Source organism: Colias eurytheme, chromosome 9 (assembly GCF_061535395.1).
Source record: "Colias eurytheme isolate Ceu_HAF_F1 chromosome 9, ilColEury1 Martin Lab GWU primary, whole genome shotgun sequence".
Lineage (NCBI taxonomy): Eukaryota > Metazoa > Arthropoda > Insecta > Lepidoptera > Pieridae > Colias > Colias eurytheme.
Genome location: NC_142988.1, coordinates 3,600,154 through 3,627,010, shown reverse-complemented (window position 1 = coordinate 3,627,010; position 26,857 = coordinate 3,600,154). Strand labels below are relative to the sequence as shown.

At 33.0% G+C, this 26,857-nt stretch overlaps 2 protein-coding genes across 2 annotated transcripts in view; one reads left to right on the top strand and one right to left on the bottom strand.

The window, feature by feature from the left end:
• LOC149905707 (uncharacterized) overlaps window positions 1–26,857 on the top strand; it is an 88,144-nt gene that overhangs the window by 33,786 nt on the left and 27,501 nt on the right. The window contains exon 4 of the mRNA XM_090105302.1: window positions 11,376–11,512. Within this exon, the coding sequence (XP_089961428.1) occupies window positions 11,376–11,512 (137 nt within the window). The remainder of the gene's footprint in view (window positions 1–11,375; window positions 11,513–26,857) is intronic.
• Window positions 1,175–2,031, bottom strand: LOC149905709 (uncharacterized). The gene has a single exon (XM_090105259.1). The coding sequence runs from the start codon at window positions 1,901–1,903 to the stop codon at window positions 1,175–1,177; it is 729 nt and encodes a 242-aa protein (XP_089961385.1). The 5' UTR covers window positions 1,904–2,031.

The window sequence follows — 26,857 nt, the reverse complement described above, 5'->3', positions numbered from 1 at the left end:
ATGTTACTACGTTTTCCACACATCCTTTTTCCATAATTTACATTTTAACATTTATAAATCCGCGAAATGAACACAAATAATATTATTATAAGAACAATCACGTCAAACTTAATAAATATACCACCGCGTAATTATCACAATGAGTTGTACAGAGCCAGAGAAAACAACGGAAAGTTGTTGATGAATATTGTTTAATGAGTTGTTCACCTCACGCTCGCTAAATGTTAAAATAATAATTTAACTTGAAGCGAAATTCCGTTTCCAGAGATCGAATTGAAAGAAGAATTTGCACGTTTTTATTACTGATTGGTCGAATCGGTATAATAAAAATGTCCGTTGTCTGTGGTGAGAAATACTTTTCATGTAAATCAAAATATTTTAGACACCAAAATGAATGAAACAAGATTGTATGTTTATATTTTACTAACTCTCACTTACTAACCACACTATAAAACTAAATAAATAGATAATACAACGTTTATTCAGAAAAAATACATCTATTCAACATAATTCAGATACGACGATCTCCTCAACAAGGAATATACCATGAAAACAGATTGCTAAAAAGTTAACCATAAAAATTGAAGTCCCGTGTCCCCTAGTAAGGGGCAAGTAAGTGCATGCATGTATTTGCATGTGCACAGATGCATGCATGCATCTGTTTCACTAATCGATTTTCTTTAGGGACAAGTAGGTGATCAACCTTCTGTGTCCTGATAGACTGAGACATATTTTTTTTCTTCATCTCCACTGGGAATCGAACCCAGGACCTCTCATGCCTCATTCTACTCATGCGTTCAACAACCAAGGAGGAGGTCGTTTGTTAACCCTAGAGACATAACCTTCTTAATGCTCCCTTTAAACATAACCATTCATCATATTGATGAACATTTTTTAAAGTATGAAATTTTTAGTTAAAACGTTATAATTTAAAACTGTTTACTACATAATTTTTTAGGGATAAGGGTCTTATTTATAATTAAAACATAATAATTTAAAAAAAAGGAAATCTTTATTTACTTTTATTATAATAACGTAAGGCACTAGTTTTAAGGAGATCGTAGTTGGTAAGGTACGTAAAAATTAAAATTAAAAAAAAAATAACAAAGTATAGCTTTTTTTTCTTTGGCCAAAATAAACTTAGGGCATAACTTTACACTTAAAAATACAAAAGCTAATTATTCACAGCGTAATTCACACAGAAATCAGCCTTATGTTCACCACATATTCTCATACATGACACGTACCTAGTACCAGAATACTCAGGGTTAAACAGTTCTTCAAGGGAGAGGTGGTTGCCTTTCAGAGCTGCTGTTAGCACTAAAATACCTATAAGTGCTCTAAGCTCCTCTTTGCAAGCATCTTTGAAAGTAGATGTGACTTGTTCATACGTTTGTCTTTTTATAGCGATTTCAAAGTTGGTCCATTTCAATATTTCTTCAAATATCTGATCGGTCATGAACTGATCAAATAATAATAAAGGATCTACCATTCCTCTTACACCATGAGATGGCCCTCTTGCTACATGGACGATATTTATCGCAGTTGTCCTTCCTGATGAACGACCTTTACTTGTGGCCCAAACGTGACGATTGCGACTACGAATGGTACTTTGTGGTAAGGTCAAAATACATGAAGAAGTACCTGAAGTCTCTTCCAATAAATCAGGAGGTGATTGAGAGTCGGTCTCGTGGTCCCGTGAGTGAGATGGTGATGAACCGTGACGGATTTGCTGACTGTCCTCTTGGTCAGAGGGTTCATATTGCTGATCACTTTCCACGTCGTCTACCTCCATAAAGTCTTCATTTTCACCTTCCGAAGAAGCCGGCAGCGAGTTGGTGTCATCCTCTTCCAACAATAATCGCGCAATTGTGTCATCACTCAGTGCACGTCGAGACTCCATGTCAAAAATCAGCAAGCATATATTTCAAACCGTCACCAAAACTAACACAAACCATAACCATTCATCGAAATGATGAACAGATGCTCAATAAATCAAAAAACAAAATACTTACGCACTGAACACCGGTGTCGCCTGCAACAGCGCGGTGCACACTTAGTTGACACGAACAGGCAAGTTTATACGCGCACGCGTTAGAAAGAGATAGCGTATTTAGTACCGCGTATTCATCAGATGGACGAAGGTTATGTTTCTAGGGTTAACCAAGAGTTAGTTACCCTCTTTAAATACTTTATTCATCAAGCAAGAAACACTGTCCCTAGCTTTTTAATATTCCGAATTCGTAACTTTGTATATCCTGAGTCAGCATACGGTAATGGGTGCGTTTAAAATAATTGCGTTTAAACTGGGAGCATTTTACGTGCTTTGTGAAAACAAGCGTGCGAGATAAACTTTGTCATTAACCTTTTGTTATTAATTTTACATGGAAATGGCAGCGGGGTTTTGTTTAAATACAAATTTTGTGGTATAACATTGATATGAAAATTAATATTTACTGTGATTATTTTTCATATTTTCTATGTTTATTTTTTTAACAAGGTCTAGTTAGTCTTTATAGCAGCTAGGTATACTAATATTATAAAGCTGAAGAGTTGAGCTGAAGAGAGCTTGTTTGCTTGGACGACCTAATCTCAGGAACCACGGGTCTGATTTGAAAAATATATTGCACTGTTCGATGGTCCATTTATCGAGGAAGACTATATTATATAAGCTAGACTAGAGCGGAGCACAGCTAGTATTAGATAATTATGTTGATTCGAAAAAAATATCCTTTATCATTAAATATGTTAAAGTATTATAAAGCAAAACATAAAAATTTTCATCTGTACGAAAGCGAAATTATAATTATGAAGAAAAAGAAGCTTCATTTAAAACGCAAGTTTCTTTGGACTACCATTGCTCACATCGTTTGACACTCGTACAAGAGTGTATACTGCACAAATATGACGGTAATGTTCATTTGAAATTACTGCAAAGTTAAAGGACTAAGCTCCTGTTTGCTGTTTGAAGGACACGAAATTATAGCTGAGTCGCTCACCCTTTACATTACAGCTTTAAAGTAAAACAAATAGGTACTATATATTTTTTTCATTTTTTTTTTCTATATAAGAGATAATAATAAGAATAGAAAAAAAATGATCGCTAGGCGGGATTAAAAAATTGTTTATCAAACAGTTCGTTCTGAATAAAGTATGTAATATATTGTTTACTATACCTATTTCGTTTTAAAAAACTCAATCATTGTTTTTCAATGCTTTAACTCTGTTACATTCTAATGAATTTCGTTTTGTGTTAAGAATGATACCGAATAAAATATATATTTGTGACGCAAACATAACATAGCCTAAAGCGAGTCGCACGTTCCAAGCGTATTTTATTGTTTGGGCAATCAAGTCGAAAGCTCTTTGCAGAGAACTTTGCACACACACAAGTCGTCTTGCATTGACGAACTTTGGTCTTCTTTGGTGACACAAAGAAGTTTGTGAAATGAATGTGTTTTGAATGTAAAAGTTTGTGTAGAATGGATATTGCTCTTGATTTATAACTATATATTTAAATGAGTAATGAGTATTGGTAAGTTAAGTTTAATTAGAGAAAAACATAATACATAATAAATAACGAACACTAGTTTTAACTCACGTCTTTCCGTCGTTACTTCTTACTATACGTTTTAATAGAAATGTTCTGGCGATGCGGTCTAGGTTTTTATTTTGAATTGTAATCAGTAAAAGAAAATCAAAATATATCACAATAAAGACGATGGAATAGAATAATTAATCTAATCATTACTATATCAACCTCATTTCATTTGTTCTCAAACTTAGCCAAATGAATTCAAGATAAAATAAATGCGTATAAAACAAGCAATTTTCCTACAAGAGTGATATAAACTATAATCCAAGCCATTTATATGGACGAAGTGCAGAAATACTTCACGTGGAATGTGCGAGAGAGCTGACAAATGCTAGCTATTTTCTGGCGAATATGGGTACGACCCTTTGTTTATATTTAGACCTAAAGTGAAGTAACCTTTGTATATATCAGTGAACATTCCTTTACGGACCCTAATTAGAATAAACTGGTAAGATAACATACACAAAAATAAGTGTTTAAAAGTAGGGAGCGATTGTCGTGTGTAGGAGACATAGACAAACATAATACATAGCAGGAAACAATAAATTTTCACATGGCGTTTGTTTTTGGTGAAATAGATAATTTTTTGTAATAAGTTATTTGATTTTTAAAACGAGATATTCAAAAGAAAGAACAGATATAAAAAAAATTCAAATTGCTTTATTTGCAGAATGTAGAATTACAAAGATGTTTGTAGGTACAGATAATATAGATACTTAAACATTCTGTTCGTAGTTGAGCGTGCAAATCCTATCCTATTAATATTATAAATGTGAAAGTTTGTATGGATGTTTGTTACTCTTTCACGCAAAAACTACTGAACCGATTACAATGAATTTTAGCACACATATAGAGGATAACTTGGATTAACACATTGGAAACACGTGGAAATCCCACGGGAACGGGAACTATGCGGGTTTATCTTTGAAAATGCGGGCGAAGCCGCGGGCGGAAAGCTAGTATATTATAAACTACATTATACAATATTATATCCCACAACACTTATAGATCTATAATCCAATACAGTAGAAAAAAAATTGTTGACTTATCTCTCTACAGGAATACTGGAACTTTTTATTTTCAATCGTTGTTTGTTTTTGAATTAAGAAAAGAGAAAAACCGAAACAATAAATTCTTAAACAGTTCAATTAGATGCGTCTAATAAAATAGGGGATAAGGATCTGTAAAATTTATTTTCTTGTTGACTGTTTAGAATTATTTATTAGTCTTTTGGTTCCCGGTTTTACAGGAAAAAGGGAGAATTTGTAATATAATGGTTCTTTGTACATTTGGTATTTAAGGAAGGTGCTATAGATATTTCTGGTAAGAATAGGTATAAGCTCCTTATAAAAATGACTGATGAAATACAGCTTACACAATATGAGCATTTGTAAATTCTACGGCATATAGACGTCTTTAATAGGATTATGGTTTTGATCGAAGTGTACTTGTTATTACAATTTACCAGTAAGAAATTACAGAATTGGCTCAAAAGGTTTACGTGAAAATATATCAACATTTTACTAAATCCTTACGTTGTTCATAATAGCTGTGTTTTACCTGAAAATAAAACACATATTAAATACTTACCTATATTTGAAGCTTACTTCATTGAGAAGGCACCTAGCTTTTTCCGCCTATTCTTCCCTCTCTTTCCGTTGTATGTATGCTATCTCTCTCGCACACCTCTCCACCAGGTGGCGGGGCGCACGATAATGTCGGGCGCTGGATGTTTTTCATTGAGTCGAAATCCACAACAGGTGGACGTTAAGTGTAAGCTTCAAATATAGGTAAGTATTTAATATGTGTTTTATTTTCAGGTAAAACACAGCTATTAAACACTTGACCGTAATTTGAAGCTTACTTCATTGAGACCTGCTTGTTACCCACCTGGTGTACAATATATGGACGCCAATGTGAATTTGAATACATAAGTAATTACTTATTTCTTTATTTGAAAGATTAAGGTGTGCAGATAGTATACCTACCAATAAATCACACAAATTTTTATATTATATAATATATTAACAATCCCAGATGAAAAGTTAATCAAATAAGAACCAAAAAGTTAATCATAATGATTAAAAGTATTAGAACTTATGAGATTGGTTCAAGCGTACCTTAGTTAACCTTTTGGGCTTGAAAAGTTAAAGTTACTACAATTTTCACTATCTTTAGCGTAAATCTGCGAAAGCGCCAGTAACGACTTTCAATTACGCATTTAGATGTTACTTACAAAATGAAGCAACAGCTGATCCCGACGAGGCAAAAATACCTCAAACTCAAACCTTTATTTATTCAATTAGAACTCTGTAGAAGCACAATTGAATCATCTTAACATAGAATTACCACCTGTCTCAACTCACACAGTTTTAACCCAACCTGCTACAAGCGGACAAGAAGAGAACTTTTGGGGTCAGAAATAAATTTAAAAGGTCACCCCTTGAATAAGGCAATAAAATATCAAAACAGGTAAACGGTTTTAATTATAATACAGATTTTTAACATCCAACCAAACCGTGCGGTATCTATTAATGTTTAGAGCCAACGCCACCAATCATAATCTAAACATGGCTAGTACTTTCAGTACAATGCATGAATTATTTATTTAAAACTGATAGGTCATAAACTCTGTACTGGAAACAAATATACTGAACTTAAGAGACTAAAATGACAAGGAGCTTATCTGTGTCCAAAAACTGCAATTACTACAGCCAAGTACGTTACTTTTAATCAATTCGGTTTTAAGATATAATCATGATTTACATCAGAACTTTTATACCGAAAGCCTCGGGACTACATAACGTGACTTATCTTCTTATACTTATATAAAAATGAATCGCAAAATGTGTTGGTAAGCGCATAACTCGAGAACGGCTGAACCGATTTCGATAATTCTTTTTATATTCCTTGAAGTACGAGGATGGTTTTTATGTAGAGAAAACGTAAGTACCACGAGCGAAGCCGGGGCGGACCGCTAGTTTATAATAATAGTGTTTGTGCACAACACTAGGCAGTCAACAGCTATATGAACGTCAGATAGGAAAAGAGCCAAATTTATCCAGTCAGTAACAAAGGATTTTAACTATAGTTACTTTATTCTAATTCAACCAACTACTACTAGCTACTCCGTATGTCTTTTGGATAGACGGAGGCAAATAGGATTTTTATTCCAACTATATCATTTGATATTTTGAAAATGTACTCCACATTTTCATACCGTCAGAGTCATTTTGCAGATTATAGTGGTGCAGCACTGAACACTGTCTATTAGGTGGCTGATGCTGCTGACCGGGCCTTCAGTTCCGCTTTCCAGAATACCTTCACCCTTCTAGGTGTTACTACTACTGAAATAGCGGTACTCTATCGCGTCGTTCAGGTCTCTAACTGACTAGGATTTCTCATATTATCGTAACAACCCTTGCTCGTTCTAACGAGGATAAATTATCGCCAAGGAATTCTGCTGCAGGATAATGGCAAGAGAGATTATAAGCTTAACTATGCATTATTATGTTAAGGAATATGGTGGGTTTTGAATACTATCGTCGTCTGAAAGTATCTCCTTTCGATTAACTGCATTAAGGATGCAGATCTGATCCCATCTTTGTTCCGTAGGAATGCTACGACAGTCTAAACGTTACACTGAACAAAGAAAATTGCCCTGAATATAGTCGGTTGTTCCAACATCCGTAATATGGCTAGCCTAAGGTTAGTTATCCCTTGATTGTAACTGCTACCAATGGAGGCATTGCTCTTGTGTTGTCCACAGTTGTGCGAGTGCAAAAATGAAGAACTGAGCTCGTGGGGAGCTATGTCGAATGAATCTGTGTTAAGATTATGACAGTATAGGACAGTTAGCTGTGGATGCGAAGACAGGACATTACTTTATTCATCCGTAAACACGCGAGGCAGCCACGGACAGCGATATAGCAAGAACTAAACTAGCAAAGTTTAGTTCGCTTACCAGACTTTGTCATGTTTTAAATGCAGTATATCCTCTGAATAGCATTGCATTTATGACTATTGATAAACTTAATTCACCCGTAAACACGAGAAGCTGCAGGCACGGATAGCGATATAGCAAGAACTAAACCAGCAAAGTTTAGTTCGCTTACCAGACTTATTTTAAAAGCCGTATAGCCTGTACATTTCATTTATTGCCCCCCCCCCCCCCCTCAAAGCAAAGAAATGAGAAGTCATTTGGCAGAGCTTTCTCGTTAAGGGTAGGGGTTCCAAGTAATATCTAATAATAAGAGGCTTTTGTTTGGAAAGATTGACTTTCCGTTATTTATCCTCTATCCTATGTAACTCAACAGTCAGTATTCTCAGCATTCGTTGAGTACTTAAACGTTTTACGTTAATAGTTGTATATAACTTTATTATACAATATAATAATCCTGGTGGGATGACAAAAAACTTGTCTAACAAACGATTATCCTAATCCCTCAGCGATTTATTGTTTGAGCCCCGAAGAAAAATCTCATGGGTGCAATAATGAGGTCAAATGGGTTGAAAAACGAGTCAAATAAATTGCCTACAAGACCGGGCAACTAAAATAGGCCTATGAGAGGTCAACTATACGTAATCAATCGTCATTTGTTACATTCAACCGCTTTGCGATTAAAAAATCTCTTCCGATGTTTGTATATGAAAATTGGTCGGCTAGTGCCATTTAATTACGATACCAAACATACCGTTGACACAAGGCTTGGTGACAATCCTCGAAACCACCGCCACAAATCATCTGCGAGATGATATTTGATCCGACTCGCCTTCCTTTGTTGTGATTAGGCTTTGCATTGGTAAATACAATTTGTTCAATTCCAATTTCCATAATTGGTAAACCAATGGTGGTTTCCTGATTCCTGAAGCGTAAACTTTTAGGATACGAAGTATCAATTTCATGCGCCCATTATTTGACGTATCTAACCTTTATTGTATTTATTAGGTCATTTACTATACTGCCCACTGTGAAGTAGATTTCAAAACCTTTTTCTAACTACCTTAGAAGAGTGAAGATCCGATACGGTCATATCCAAAACTTCTTTCGTGGGTCCTCGTTGACAAAAGCAAATATCTATGATCATTTTAATGATCAATCGAGGGCTGATATATATTTGCACCATTTCCCCGTGGGGACGGTTGTTATCAAAGCCCCGCGAAGGCTGATATATATTTGCACCATGTCTCCGTGAGGTACTGTTGTAATCAAAGCCCCGCGAGGGCTGATATATATTTGCACCATTTCTCCATGAGGGACGGTTGTAATCAAAACCCCGCGAGGGCTGATATATATTCGCACCATCTTTTCCGTGAGGGACGATTGTAATCAAAGCCCCGCGAGGGCCGATATATATTTGCACCATTTCCCTGCGAGCGACAGCTGCGCGAGGGATGTTTGTAACTAGAAATAAGTAGGGCCTGCCAAAAAATGCTTAAGAGACACCCTGCGAGGGTGAATTTGACCTGGCTAGCCCCTGCGAGGAGTAGTGGCCACATTTATGTATTCTGCTTCGAGCAAGAATACACCTTAGTGCTAATATAAAAATAGCAGTAAATAATCATTTAAATAATATAGCAATTAACAAGGTCCTTTAACTTATTTTCCAATGTTAGCGACATTTAATAAATTCATAATTCAAATCAATTCACTAAATTTTAAAATGAACTTCGATTCATATTTATTTTTGTTCATGCAATCGATGTAACATTTAGTTGCTTTATATCCGTTAACATTCCTTACGAACGCAACCATACCGTCGTAGGACGTTATATTTAATTGCACAAAATAATCTCCACTCACCCGCAATTTTTTACTTTTTGTCAAGGTGTACAAGTTTATAATATTATTCTAAAACGTTAGAAGTGAATTGTAAATCCTTTGAAATTTAAATCTAATTTATATTAATTATCTAATTTATATTAAATATCTAAATCTAATTTATATTAAGGTATCTCGATAATTATTATACGATAAACCTTTCAGCACAAGTTCAGTAAACCAAAGAATTTAATTGTAAAATTTTGGTACTTACTCGTTTTAACAAAAAAGTTGCATCATTTGAACATAGGAAACGTAATTTTCAATCAAATTAGCCGTGTGTAATATGTCTATTTTCACATAAAAACGGATCAGAATAATACTCATAAAAGGACACGTATAGACTACGGATAGTTTTGAATGTGTGGAACATTCATGGTACGTATCTACTATACATGAGCGAATTCCATCATTATTCAGTTGAGCGGTAACTCCCGTACGATTTATAAAATAATATCACAACATGTTCTGACATGTCGTGACTTCTTGGAGCTGACTCATCTCGTTCGATAATTTTTAGTAATAAACTATGATAGGAATTCCGAACCGTTCCTAGCGATAACGACAATGTAATAAAGTCGTAGCAATGGATTGTATGCCTGTAAAGCTTTGAGTTGGCTCATATCCATACTAAGTATTAATTGTAATTTTTCCACGAAAAATTCACTTGTACCCTTGTAATAAAAACACATTATTAAAAATTAAATAAAATATTAAAAATATCTATATACAAGAGAGGGTATTTGATATATCTAGTAATATCAAATAATCACAAAAGTAATATTAACGATTCGAGTAAAGCCGAACGGTAACACCGTTAAAATAGCTTTACTCACAGTATTAAAAATTCAAATATTAATTAGTACATATTGCATAATGAAATATTTCAAAAGAAAAGTTACTATTTCAAGTAAAATGTAACGGTTGTATCGTTAATTTTAAATATCTTTATTCATGCTATTAAGTATTTAAGCATATTGAAAAATAAACTATTGCTGAAGGATTCATTAAAAACCTCAGCATTTTAAATAAAGTCCAACGATTATACCGTTGACTTTAAAGATTTTTACTCATTTTTAAGTAAAATATTATTAGAATAGATGTAAAAATAACTCACTGTACCGATCCGACGGGATACACTTTTTAACACTTTTAGCACTTGCTTTAAGCAATACTTAATACTTAATAGCACCAAGGTTGTAGTCTTGTAGACAACCTTCTCGCGGCGGAAGCTAGACGCCAATGAAAAACATCCAGCGCCCGACATTATCGTGCGCCCCGCCACCTGGTGGAGAGGTGTGCGAGAGAGATAGCATACATACAACGGAAAGAGAGGGAAGAATAGGCGGAAAAAGCTAGGTGCCTTCTCAATGAAGTAAGCTTCAAATTACGGTCAAGTGTTTAATATAAATGTGTAGGGCACAATGTGGGATATACGCACATTTTCATTTTGTTCAAATCTCATGAAGAATCTGCTTTGTATTCGGCTTGAGTGAGGCGAGAAGTGTCGAAGGTGTTTTATCTTGCATAATTTAGTAGTCGAAGAAAGCTTTGAGGAAAGTTTTATAGACTTTGCGAATTTCAAAGAGACAATGTGCCTTAATATCGTATTTAACAATGTATGTAAAGAGGGGCTTTAATATTAAACGTAAAGTTGAGTTCACCTGACTTCGCTTCCATGTAGTAAACAAACCTATTTTTTTGGTATTTTTATTTACTCGTTAGATATTTATCAAACGAAAAAATTGCCTAGGTATATTTCGACAAAAATAAATAGACATTGTGTTTCGGGACACGTTATGTAAAATCTATAATCATCAAAAGTAATAAAAAATACAAACCTTTGAATAGAAAAACCTTCTATTTTTACAATGTGTGCAGGTAACATTCATTCCAAACGATCAAAAAGTCCATTTCATAAATCATCATATTTATACTAAAATGTATATTCTCTTTCAGGCTGCAATAAAACCTACTACGGTGACATAGGAAGAACGTACGAGCTTGAATTACATCGGCCGCGGGAAGATTTGGTGCCTTATGTCTGCTTGATCACCATCACCGCTGCAGGAGGAATACATGGTGATCTTGTTCAGGTAAGAGTTTTATATCTGTCCTATATCAAATAGGTCACGTGATACATTACCTCTGAAAGTCTGAAAACGATAGCTATGCCAAAATAAACTCTGATAACATATGTGCTATTGTTAGTAAATAGCCACATATAGCTTCACTATGTTAGTACATAGTGAAGCTATACATATAAATTACCAATTAAGCCATGAATCAACTCGGTTCACCCATAAGTTCTAATTGCTGTACAAAAACTAAACTGCGTGATAAACATTTGCGGATAAAAATGCTCACATCCCCAACACCGTACACGTAGTGAATAAATGATGCGGTAAATCAAAAGCTATGAATGGGAAGACCGAATAAAATATTTCCCACGTTGAAAACAAAAATCGTCAAAGCGAGCAGCGAAATATGAAGAAAAACGTGCCTTTTCAGGGTGCGGAATGGATGGAATATGAAAAATGATCTGTCAGACCTCTCGTATTTAAAACAGTCAACGATGAGGAATTTCTACCTTTTGCTATTGTGTTTAGGCTCAAAATCACATACTGCTGCGCGGAGAACTTTATTTTTCACGGCAAATACCTAGTCGAATTTTAATTTTAGATCCCAGTGTAGGTTTGAATGCGTAGGTATTCTTATGAGTATATTCCATAAAACGGTTGAAGGTTGTATGTAAATCGATAGTTTCATATGCAAAACTGACTAAAATATAATGCGCATTATTCTAAAACCAGAAAGTAATTTAAATAGGTTATTTTTTTATTAAAAAAATGGTCTGAAATATAAAACGTAGTTATAAAAGAAGTCTGGTGCGATTGCGAAAAATGGAGAATTACAAGAGCTGCTCAGTTATTTGAAAAGTTATATCCCTTTTCATTTATACGTGTCTGAGTGAAGGTAAAATTTTATTAAATTTCTTCTTTGTGCTAGTTCTGAGTCAGGGAAATTTATTGATAAGCACTTTTAAACTATAAATCTTCAATTACACTTGGAAAAACTTTAAATACCTAGGTATTGAAAATGAATATTTTTAGTTTGGAATTAGAAAATTTTCTTGTTTTATGTTTTATATTCCTTTATTTTGAAAGGTTTCAAAGAATTATTGTTATTTGCAAGCTCCTATATTTCTTCTTATCATTGTCCTCATAATACCAACTTCATTTAATTACACCATTCGAGTACCTTTAATTATAGTTTTAAAGCTAAAATTAAAGTTAATTTCCAACAGACTACAAAGCCAAACAATGTAATAGATTTCCCTGAAACAAACCTTGCCTAGATTAAGGTTTAAAAACTCGTTTGTGATTATGTAAATTCGTCGCTGTAGCGCTTCAAATAAAAAGTAGTTTACCACAAGAGGTAACGTGACACACGCTAAATTTGCATGCAGTCAAATTGTTTAGTTCTTGCAGATTTTTACATTCAAGCGGATTTTTTGCTAATGAGACAAACAATTTTAAAATAGCTGCAAAAATAAAGAAAAATATAAGAAAGACGAATATTGTAGGTTGGTTTTTAGAGTTGAAATAAATTATTTAAAACTCACGCCTACCTTTTTCGTTTTTATAAAGGTCTTGCCTCTTGCAAATCCATTATGAAACAATTATTGTAACAAAATATTACCGTCTCTAAATTTGTTTCAATTGTACTGTACTATTTAATGCATTAGTATCGATTTATCAGTCGTTTTCAGCCGCAACCTATACAGTTACCTAATCGTATTGAAACACCCTATTATTTATGTGTTGGTGAACATATTTTCTCGACCTATTTGATTTCTTACAGAAGCTTCAAGAAAGACAATTCTTTGTCAAATCTTACCTTATTCATTGATACAAAATTACTATGTAGTGTTCATTTTATGTTTTTTACCAGTAGCAGTTTACTATGTACCTACATTGTACATGCTAGATAACAGAGTATAGCCCCTAACACCTAGCCCCTTTAACACCTAGATTCACGAACTATAACCTTATCAAGTTAAAAGTTTGTTCAAGAGATGCGAAGATAATCTTTGAAGCTCAGCCAAGTTCCTTGCTTCTGGCCATTATGTTCGCTTAATTGTCTTTTTATAGCAAAGGTGATCGTTAAGACCCTCTCCCACTACATTTGAGAATACGAACCTCTGAGTTTCAGAAGTAAACTTTAAAATAGAGATATTAACATTTAAGATAAGATTTTACAAGCTTCCTTAATCGGTAATGCAGCTTAAGGTTAAAAATAAAATTAATAAACGCAAAAGATTGTAAAAGTTGATTGTTTTTATTATAAGTTGTTAATTGTTATTTGTCGTGCTTGCGAGATTGATTACCTACAACATATTTTGATTTACAAAAATATGTATGGAAATTAGAAATGGACAAGCTGCGCATTTTCATTGTGGAAACACAATTTGGAGGGTATATTTAGGATGGAAATTTTTGTGGGCCTGTCATGGATTAGTTCTTGTTGGTTTTTAAAATATGTATAATTTTGGAAATATTTTCAAGGGTTAAAATTTATAAGTATAGTTCTTGTGATATAATTGCTATAGTTAAAATAAACGCACAATAAACACGAGCGGGGAGTGTTTTTCGTTTTATAATAATTGACCAATTATAAAATGAAAATATAAGTTGGCTAACTTTTTTTCAACAAAAGAAATAAATATTTAGTGATTATTTTTCCGACCCAAATATCAACCAATAGAATTGCACCATTCGACGTCACGTGGTACAACCTACATGGTATTATACTGATAATTTTTTGAAAATTTTCTCTGGTCGTTGACGTCAAACTGACAGGTTCAATTCAATTGTGAAATTATTGGCCGACATTTGGGACGGAAAAATAATCTCCCGAATACCACACGAGCTTCAAAATTATCTGGCATTTCCCTCAAGGTTCCCTGCAAACAAATAAAATCGTCAAGTTTTTCAGGAAAAATCACTCGCGCTTCGCGCTCGTGATTTTTTAACCTTGACTAAAAACTTGACTCCTTCATTTGTTTGCAACGAACCTATCGGAAAATACCCGATAATTTTGAAGCTCTTGTGGTATTATCTTAATACTATTATAAAGGCGAAAGTTTGTAAGGATTTATGGATGTATAAATGTATGGATGTATGGATGTTTGTTACTCTTTCACGTAAAAACTACTGAACCGTATACAATGAAATTTAGTACACATATAGAGGGTAACTTGGATTAACACATAGGATAGGTTTTATCCCGGAAATCCCACGGGAACGGGAACTATGCGGGTTTTCCTTTGAAAACGCGGGCGAAGCCGCGGGCGGAAATCTAGTAAGTGATAATTTGTAGTTTGAAGGCGTTTGGAAAATAAAATCTTTACATCTTGTAATGATTCATCTTTTAAGTCTATTGAAATTGCTTTTCTTTCATGTTCACAAACGGCTCTAAAATTCAAAAAAGAGTATCCTTGGTCTATTTACGCTTATTGGTTTTTGTATTGCCTTTTTGTGACCGCAATAATTTTTTCTTCTATTAAGATATTATAAAAATTCTTCCATTTATATTATAAAAAAAAAACAATAATGTGGTTGCCAGTACAATTAACACACTCGCAAGAAAACAAAACTTGTCTTGACTTTCCTTCCTCAAATAAACGGAGGGTCCTTTTCAATTTTTCTTCAATGATGTACACAATATTTACCTAATAGTTACTACATATTTTAAGAATTTAATATTAGAAATTATTTTTAGAAATTTTGCGAAGGTAGGAAGGAGGTAGATGGATGCCTATGCTTAAAGATTGAATCTGGGATTAAAACTTATTTTCTAGTTAGTTTGCATTAATACACAGTCAACTATTTACTCGGTTACCACGCAAGTAAGCCCGCAGCCCCAAGCCCGTATGCTATAACATAGAACATAGGCGTTTAAGCAATTTTGCTGTCAATGAAAATATATGAGAAAGGGTTCATGAGAAATTAGAATAGCCATTTTGTTTCCGACCTTAATTTATCTGGAATGACCGACAGTCAATATGTGTCTCTCAGGGAAACGTTACATAAACAGAAACTAGTATAAATTCAATTATACTAGTATGTTACAAGGCAATGTTATAATTGATTGAATTCGAAAACAAATATTGGATTTGGTCGAACGTTACTCTGAACTAATTAAGCTACACTTTCGATTGGTTTTATTGTTTGAAATTGATATAAAATTTTAAATAGGGCAGTGTAACATTTACTTCAATTCTATAGTTTGATTCTGAGTTTCACACGCTTGGAATGTAAACAGTGTGATTCGTAAATAATTATTTTACTTTGATTTTGTTTACATTTGCGGTTTGTACTTTCACACTGCCATTATTATTTTTTATTTATTTATAGAACCGTGTCTTTCATATACGAGTTTGTAATTGAAAACAAGTATATTGTAATAGAATAATATAGCAACAAACACATTACTCGAGTAAATAAAACGTTCATTTAACAGCGCATTTTATAGCTTACAGATTTGCCCGTAAGATCATAAAAACAGCTATTAAACTACAGTGTGGATAGGTTTTTGTGTACAAAGTAAACAGAGGTCGCTATACAGATCTTCCTACGGGATTCTATTCAGGTTAAACGAAAAGTGAAATCATTCGGACGACCGGCTCGTACTCGAATTAAATGTAAGGGATTGGAGGTCACTGTATCCTAAAATGATCAAATTTTGACGTCACAATATCGTAAATCCTCGATAATTGTTTACTTCATCCATAAATAAATAAAAATAAATAGTTCTACGCCCTTCCGTGTCTAAATCTTAACAAATGATGTAGTAAAATGTACCTAGAATCACGCTACATATTGGTGAAAACAGAATAAAAATCGATGCAGGAGTTTTTGAGGTTACGTCAAGATAAGTTGGTTCTACGAGGTTCTACGAATTTTCGTAGCTTTATTATATGATCTACTGCGGTTCCGTACTTACGTTTATTATTATTTAAACAACTAGTTACCTAAATTAAAGACTTATCGAAAATACTCAAATCTGTAAGATAATACGAAGCAAGATGATAAAAAGTAAAAAAGGTGTGAAAGTCAGAAAAGTCGACAGCTGCATTACGCTCAGTTTGATATTTTCTGAGATGGTATTTTCGCCTTTATTTTGGAAAATGAATCTCTTTCAAGGAAAACTTACACTGAAACAGATATTTTTCTGAATGCTGAATATTTTCATAGGGAACGTTATAACATAATAAAGATTATCGGATTCTTTATTGCTTAAACGATATAAAGTATTTTAATTTTTATCTATTGTTTTTTTTATTAAATAAAAACAAAACGACCGATTTAGTAATTACAGCTTTGAAGATTCTGTTAATTATCTTATTATCAACTTATTGATAAAATCATAATATGTAGGTAGGTACTCGCTATTCTGAAAATGTTATAATTATTATTAATATTATAAAGCTTCAGCTTTTTGTTTGTTTGTTTGAACGCGCTAATCTCAGTAACTACTGGTCCGATTTGAAAAATTATTTCGTTGTTAGATAGCCCATTTATTGAGGAAGGTTATTATAGGCTATATATCATCACGCTAAGACCAATAGGAGCGGAGCAATGCGGGTGAAACCGCGCGGCACAACTAGGATAGAATATGTGAAATATTTTTTAATTCCATAACGCTGTTCTAATAATAAGCCAAGTTTCAACGAAATCAGAAACGGGATAAGAATTCAAAATAATCTTATATATAAAAATGAATCGCAAAATGTGTTGGTAAGCGCATAACTCGAGAACGGCTGAACCGATTTCGATAATTCTTTTTTTATTATATTCCTTGAAGTACGAGGATGGTTCTTATGTAGAGAAAACGTAAACATGTACCACGGGCGAAGCCGGGGCGGACCGCTAGTATATAATAAAATAATTGACGTCACCCATTACAATGCAGTCTGGTTTTATGTTTCAAAGATTCTATGAATCTCTGTAATTGTAAAGCTAGTGCTCTTGGAAATTCCTAGAACTATGTTCGTCTCCTTAGAGAACATATTTAGTAAAAATAAGTAATCTATTTCTGTGGGGCAAATGCATAATTTATTTGACTGATCAATTTTCTTTTATGATCAGCCTTCTTTGTCCTACTTGACATTTTCTTTTTATCCTTGCCGATAATCGATACCCAAGACCTTAAAGTGAAGTCCCATGTCTTTTTGTGTGGTATGGGGGCTCATGCATCATGTATACTACCCCTGATCAATTTTGTAAAATATGATCTTTCTTTTTTGTTCTGCTAGACCATTTATTGCTGGCCAAACGAGCGGACAAACTTGCCAAGGTTAGCAGAAATTGTACATGAATATTACTATTTACTTACACAAAAAGACCAAACCCTACACGTAGGCGTTTGCAATATTGTAGCAACCGTTCCCATTCACCTGATCTTCTCAACAGCTTTGGGGTTGTAATGACGCACTTTAGTAACCGAGTAGGAATGTCTTTTATCTTAAACAGAAATTGAATGGTCTTTTTACGTCCGTAGTTTTTTCTGTAATGCGATATAGTTAAAAGGATTTCAGGATGGATTAGTGTAAATATGATTCCTTTAAAGAACAAATGAGATTCTTTCCATCACAAAATATATATTATGTTTGTGTATTATGTTAAAAATAATTCTTGGCAAACTAGACAGCATTTCCGCTTTCCATAAGATAAAATATTGGTCTACCTATCGATCAAAAAGTATTAAAAATGCTTACAAATACATCATCATATTATAATAACGAACCCAAAAAGTACGTGCCTCTATTCAAAAATACAAACTTGAATATAATATAATGACGTGTATTAACCTAAACAAGGATAATAAAATATATTCGGGGCAGCTGATAGTGGCCAACATTTCCACGGTTGACTTTGCAAATAAGCTTCGTAAACTCATTTCTCTAATTATTGGTCTCGCCTTAGTTACTCCATACTTCATTACCGTCCCCCATTTAATTTCAAAAGTCGTTTGTGAAAAGAACTTGGCTATTTAATTTGCATGTAATTATAGAGTTTTCCATTACTTATCGAGTTTGTTAAAGTTTATCGATTTTTGTCTAATTGGTCTTACGTAGTTTTATGTTTAGTAAAGAAATACGGTAGGTACACATCGAATCTATTTATTTTGGTTTTGTGCTTTCATAATTTCATATAATATATGGTTTCTAATGTTCTATTGCCGTAGGTACGTCGACAGTCGTGTGGCATACTATAATATATTATGCTAAGAATTTTAATATAATTGTAATTTATCGACTGTATAAATTTAAGTGCTTTAAAAAAATAGAAGTAGGTACATCTGCAGAAACAAAATACAAAATACAAAAAATGCAAAGCACTGTCTGTACCTTTACGAAAGACTTCTTACAAGATAAATATGAAATAGAATAATTGTAAAGATCTCTACACCTCAATATTTTCTTGAATCAATAATAATTGGCTTTTGTTAAAGGTTTAATATCGAAATATTAAATCTCAGGCTTCTGGAGTTAATAAGGGTTGCTTTGAAAGCGAATTGTGGTTTGACCTATTCTACTATTGGGGTATTTGTGACTGCAATCAAGATTATTGAAGCGTGCAGTCTAAGAGATTCTAAACTGTATAAGCTTGTTTCTAGTTCTGCAATATTAAGAAACTTTATAACCAATAAAAAAAAATTAAAATTATAATATATAGGTATATCGGTTAAGTTATTCAAGTCATTAAATCATTCAAGACATTTCCCGTTTTTGTTTCAATTGAAACAAAACTGGAAGATTTATATGTTGCATTTATAGAAAGAGTTTCAAAGATGTGTAACATACACTGGATAAAACTGGCATGAAATTATTGAAAAATAATGTATTACTTATTCATTTTTTTATACAAGAATTATACGAATACTTCTTATAATTCACTCAGAAAAATCCTTTAAATATCGAAACAAATAATTTCCAACAATATTTCATAGATATTAATTCAGACATATTTTTTCAGGTAAGGAAATATAATATTTTACTCCACTTTCCAAATTAAACACATGTAACATATTAATCCGGAGTGATTTCAAAATGGCGTCGCATTGGTGCATGAAGACAAAAATCATTTCCGGTCACCGGTCCGCGGACGCCTGACCTGTTTCACGTTCTAATGCGAACATATTGTTTATTAGCCTTAAATGAGGGTATATTCGTGACGCAGGATTTTGATGTTAATGTCGTGATATTTAGATGGAAATATAGGAGCGAATTGTGTAAATTTTTTTACTTATAATTTCATGTTTCACAAATAATTTAAGTTCCTAAAAAATCACATAGTTTCGGTTACCAAAACAAGACGAGACTTTAGAGATAACTAATTAATAATAAATAGTTGAAAAGAAACTAAATAAAATACACATTTTAATTAATTATTACATTCATTAAATTATTGTATTGTTCTCGAATTTTAATAAGTGTACAAAGTTTTAATAAAATCTTTCTGTTTAAAGTGGGTCATAATCCAGTCGGAAAGAGTCGGTTATATACAAACACACAGGTGAAGCTTATAAAAAGCGTGTTACATACAAATTGAGAAGCTGCGCACAGAGTAAAAATTAATTACAATCATAAAAATGTTCCATTCAATTTTAGAATAACAGATTAAAAATCGTGATATATTGTCTTTGACTCGCCAAACCGCCGTAGTTGGCACGCAAATGCATTCGCTGCGGTGTTTCGATTGGAAAGTCTTCTGATTTATGCTAAGGGCTTAACCCGAATCGATGCCTCTTTGAACAGAAATATAAAGTTGCTGGCTTTGTATCATTTTTGTACGAGTTCAGCGGTACCCTTTGAGTCGAGTTTCGAGCAATTTCTCTTGAAAGTGAACTAAATAACATATAGAATATAGATCTCTATTGAAAATCGAGTCCGTTTCTAAATTTTTTTTATTTATTTTGACTGAAAAAAATGACCCATTGTTTTTATTAATTAGAAACTTAATATGATTAATGTTGTTTGATGTGGTGACACTTTGTTTGGTGACATTTGGTGATAAGTTAGCATACTTTAACTCAGTAATGTAATAAAGTAAAAAGCCATAAATCTTTTGTAAAAGTAAGAAATTAAATAACATGAATATAAAATCTAATGTAATTGTAATAGTAATTAATACCTAATTGTTTAATTCCTCGCCGTAAGCATGACGCTAAGCTTGTTAAAATAATTATACTAATCTTATTTCTGTGTAACTGATTCTAATTGTAATAGTTTTGAGAAATAAGCGTCTCAAACCGCAAAAACATCTCAATATTCAAATGCTTTTCTCTTATTCGTTATTCCTAGAATAGAACAATTCACAATATCCCACTGTAAGCTAAAGAATTTAATCCGAAGCAATATCTGGTTTTAATCAAAAATGCCCGATTCGCTCACACAAGACAAGAGGCCAGTCCTTTACGGAGACGCAATATTGTCCGTTGAATATTTAATTTCGCGTTAACCAACAGTTCCCAGCGACTGTTTGAACATCCTGAATACAGGCGCGGTTAAGCGGAAAGTACTAATTAATAATGCAGCGGGGAACGTGCATCGTGATTTTAGTTATGAACGTGGACTTTTTTGTACTAAAGTTCCGCTAGGTGGCGCTTTGGTTGAGTATAATCCCATGGATACGCAGCGGCGTATTTACAAACTATACATAGCCAGAACGCAACCATAGGAAACTGCTCGTGTATACTTTGTAATGCTGTTTTTAAGTTTGTTATTACAATATATACACGAATTTTGCGTACTGATCGTGTATACTTTGTAACTCGGATGCTTGCTTCTTCGTTCCAAACTATACACGATCAGTACGCAAAATATACCTACTACACCACTTACGCTTGAGCGAAATAATAAATACATGTATATAGGCAATCCAAGACTTGTACAGCTATATCTATCTACTTTTATTCTTCTTGATTGATGCAGTAAAATATGTAATAAAAATATTATTAGGTAAGCTTAGAAAAATAAATAGGTAACAGATAAGGGTTACCTATGGGTTAGGTTAGGTTCGTGTTTTTTTTTAATTACACAAAAATAGGAGCCCCGCGAAGCGGGGCTCCGTCGCCTCGTAACCGTCTTCTTCTGGACTTATTAGATTCTTACATTTTAGCACTATTGTCAATTGTAAGTCGTGCAGCATAGTCGGGAACGAAGACACAAGCATCCTCGATACAATATACGATCAGTACGCAACATTACATACACAATACACATGCATTTTAATAATAGATTTCAAAACAGCAACGAGCAATGGAAAGACGCCGCGCTTACTCCGAAACATACACGATTAGTCCGCATGCGTACTGGCGCTGTATATTTTGGAGCGCTATTCTTACTTACTTCACTACAAAGTATACGCGAGTATTTGCGTACTGCTGTTGTATAGATTGGAAGAACTTTGTAAAAAAGTTATTTACAAATTATACGTGATTAGTTTCACACCGTTGCGTACTGGCCTTGTATAGTTTGGAAAGTCGCTACGCAGCGCGGTATTATGAAGGGTCTATGTAAAACGTTATTTATAGAACTTATTTTAAAATGTACGGACAAAATATGGGGTCGTTAGACTCGAAAGCGTTGTCCAAAAACATTTATTTAGTTATCTATGAACCTTATTATTCTAAGGGCCGATTTTTCAATGCAAAACTTATTCGTCGAATAATGTATAAAACTACCATTTTAAAAACGTATTCTAATTGCCCGTATTTGACAGTTTACGTGACATTTTAATATTATCGTGTAATACTTTATTGGACGGATAAGTTTTATCCAAGCATTGAAAAATCGGCCCTTATACGCATAATTCACGGATATAACACTAGCTTCCATTAACTATCGCACACGTCATTTGCAAATCATTGCCTCGTTTTGTAATCACGATTATCCGCCCATATCATGTCTGTCCATGCTTCACTTAGCAAATCTAGCGCCCACTTATTCAATTGGCGTTGAACTTAGCTTTGACCGAATACTGAACGTCAAATACAATTGAACACATTAATAATAATCCTGAAATTGATAGTGGAAGTCACATTCCAGTATTAAGGTGTAGGTGCCTTTCTATTGAGTTTGGTTATCTTTTGTTTAGTATTGAACTGTTATTTATAATCCTGAAATAATTAATTGTTGACACATTACAGTATTTGGTCCTTATATAGGTATAGATAGCTATCTATTTAATTGGGTTATCTTTAAGCTCGTATTGAACTTTTACAAACATTGACGGAATAGTAATTATCCAAAGGAGTTAGCAGAAATTGAATGTATAATCAGACACCCGGAAACTTTAGCAGTTTACAGTAACATTTTAATGGCTTGATATTTTTATTGGAAGATGTTTATTCAATTATACTAATAGTTTAGTATTATTTTATCTGTGCTTATAGTAAGAGAGGGTTTAGTAAGTTAAAAAGTTTAGTTTATTGGTACGGTATAAAACTTCAGAATGGCTAGTTAACCAATGAAATTATTATATTATTATAACTCGAGTATAGATATTAATATAATCTAATTACGTAATACCCATTTAATGCAGCATCAACATCGTTAATGTCATCATTGGGATATAATAGTCAATTATTACAAATGAGCTAAACTAATTGCAAGGTATATAATATTCATATACTTACGTCGAATATGGCATACGATACATATATTTTTGCATCAATACATAGAACTGCTAGAAAATATTACCTAGTTATATGTTTATGTAGTTTAAACTCGTAACTTACCTAACTCTTAAATGAAAGTTTGTGGTTAGATAGTTTTGAAGTTGCAAATATATTCAAAACTGCTCACATAAAATCTTGGCGCAAATCTTTTTAACTTTTGCCACAATAGAATTCCTATTCTTTACACTTTTTGAGAATTGGTGTTTTTCATAAATTCAACGTTTTATCAAGTCTCACAATTATATCAAAATACATAAAAGGTTATGCTTCAGAAATGGGCCGCACCAAAAATAAGCATTTATAGCAACACCTGAAATTTTGCTGACCAATATCCGATCCGAAAGCATGTGAAAAGCTAAATAGATCCTACGTAGCTGTATTTCACTCGAACAAAATAGACCTCGTGAATTGCAGTCGGTCCAACCCCTAGTCCATTAACGCAGGCGTTCGAGCCGAAAATTACATCAAATTCACTCGTAGAATCGATACGTATTTTATATCAGAGATATTTGATCTGTAAAGGAGCTCTTAGTTCGCGTAAAGTGCAAAGTGAAGATCCATTAGCACACGTTCTGCCAAACCGAGTTAAAGGTGTTTGACGACTGTTTCAGGCACGTTTCAACCGCTTGTATGTAGCTTAATACATATTCATTTATACAATTGAATTGTGAAATTATAAGAGGAATAAACCAAATCTAAGTCATTCGCTGTTAAAATAAATAGTTATCAGAAACATATTAGTAGTATTACCACATAATATATAATAAATAGTACTTGGTTCAGGAAAATGAATCGATATAAGGATGGTTAGTCCCGTAGACGAATAAGTGGTATAAAAAATCTAAAATATTACGTACATATTCCGTACCACATGCAATGTATGCGTATGACTTACAAAGAATTTTCCTTGACCAAGTAATCAATTAGGTCGGTACTAAGACAGAAACCATAAAACATTGGATTGAGCCGGAAAAAAGAAATTGCTATGAACGTAGAGCAATAAACTTCGTGATCAAAGTGAATTCACTCACGTAAGTAAATATGGAATAGTTTTGCGTAAACATTTTTGTTTTCGTCCCGCGTTTGATATGTGAAAATAAATATTAGTTCATATGAAGCGGTTGACTTAGTTCTTTAGGAATACGTGCTTTGGGTACGGTTTCATGGTTGTATTACTATGAAAATATATGATTTTGTATCGCACATATTCTATACTAAAATAACATTGAGAATTTGATTTTATTGTTACGATTTAAATTAAAAATTACTCGAAAAATAGAAAGTATGCAATGCGATACGTCTTTATGAAAAGTAGCTCCTATAAAATTTCATCCGTAGGATGTTGGGAATGTGAAAACACCCAGTTGTCATTCCAGCAGTTTTTCCACGAAATAAAGTAAAACATATTAATTAATAAGATAAATGAATCTTTCGTGTTTCGTTCAAATTGTCGCTTTTATTACCTGTAGCAGTAAAATTATTTAAAAAATAGAAAAATCGAACACAGTCGCTTTTTATTTCTACGTTGCTACAATTCATAAGAAAAGAAATTAAATACGGATATGCAAATACGGATTCCTAACTTGATACCTGCAGACCTGTTAATAGATTGTAGATTAGATATTGCAAGATAAGAAGGGTCAAGGAGGGACTTTATATTAAAGCATTGTGCTATTTCTTAATGTTCTTGCTTTTAGAGAACAGAAACTTCTATACAAAGCTTAGCAGTTTTATTTTATTTTTAAGTTATTTCGAATTAAATATAGTCATAGTATAATTATTTTTAGCACAATAACTAAATCGCTTCGAAATCTCTGGAATAACCAACCCAAAAAGTGTAATTCAGAACATCTTCTTTTTAAAGTCGGTTGAAAATACGGCTGTAATCGATAAAATCCCACACAATTTTCCAATGAATAAAAATCTAAGTAACAGTATACCTAATACCATCATTTCACGTTATAACCTACAAAAAGGATCGTTCATTGATATTAGATTATTCGAACAATCGCCATAACGAGTGTTTACGGAGTTACAATCAAAATTCACAGCGTATTTCACGAGGTTGTAAAGCGAATTGGAATGTCGGTATATTGATGGCGCCTATCCTTCATAATATCCAATATCGATAGGCGGTATACACAGCGAGCAGCCTCGCGAACGAATTGCCGCGCGAAGCAGCTCGGTCAGCTTAGTTTTAATTTTTTTTAAAGGCATTCTTAAAAGTTTTTTTTTTAATCCATACAAATTTGCTTATTCATTCCTCACTGTTCACATCGTCGCCGCCCGTGTGCCCAGTCGTCCTCTATTAAATGCAAAGCTCATGTAAAATTTCACTATTCACTAAATAATTGCTTCGCGAGGCTGCTCGCTTTGTGGCGACCCGCCTAGAGAAAATGTACATCAGGCGTCAATAGCGCTGAGGCAAATAACTGAAAAAACGGTATAGACTGATACGACTTATTATACACTGGAGAAATAAATAATGTTGCCTTGTGGAAAAATTGACCAGTTACATTTTCAATTGCTTAGATCAAGTGCTTGTTGGAAAGTAGGCTTTTTATGGAATTTTTCTTTAGATTTTTACGTAGACGTTTTCTAGCTTTTATTTATGTGTTTGGGTGATATACAAGTTTGTGATAAACAATTAAAAATCTAAGCAACAATTTATTCCCGAAATAAATAAGGTTTTAAGTTTTTTTTTAATTGTTAAATAAATTCAGTACTTTACCTCATATGGGTTTACTTTTTATGCCCATTTATAAGCCTGAAGTACCCTTTTAAGGATCACGCGTAGCTTGCTCGTTTGTTTCGTTAAGATTTATTGCTAATCCTCACACTTACAGCAATCTAATGAAAAAAAATATCTGCGAAATTCAGCTTTTCTGAATAACTCTTAAAAATAACACTCGATTGCGAGCCAGTATTATCATTAATGCTATACTAATGGCGTCTTTTCTTTGCATTTCACAGGTTTTTTAGGTAAATCGCTCAAGAAATATTATTTTAAGGGAATGTAGCTTTGACGTAGGCATTTTATTTATGTCATCCTAATGAGTTTCACATCGATTTGAAGATTTTAATCATCGCTTTACATTATTCTATTTTGATCAAGTATTGATATAAATATAGAAATATAACGAGATAGATGAACAATAAAAGTATTGACTATAGGTATTCGTGTCTAATTACCATCTACGATTACACATAATTTTTCATCAAATATAATATAATATTATGTTTTCATACACATTGATCTATTTTCTGAAAGTCTTTGGATTTTGCTTTTTAAAGTTTTAATACATAAATAAATTGCGATCCACGATTTATTCCTAAATGATATACTCACAAATATTTTTATTTAAGCTGAGTTTCCATGTACTGTAAAAAACACCCCTATAAAACATAAAGTTTATGTTCATGATACGCCGTAAATCCTCTTTTAAATTTTTATGCTTTTATGCCTTGGTGAATAAAATGGCCATAATATTAATAACATGTGTTATATATACGCTCTACATATTATATATTCTATTGCTTGATAATTTCATAATAAATGATTAATACTTATAAAATTTTCGACAATCAAAGGAGACATTAAAAACACATAATATGTTTTATTTTTAAAAGTCATTGAAATAAAATGAAATAAATTTATTTCGCCACAAGAATTTTTTTACAGGCTGTTTTAA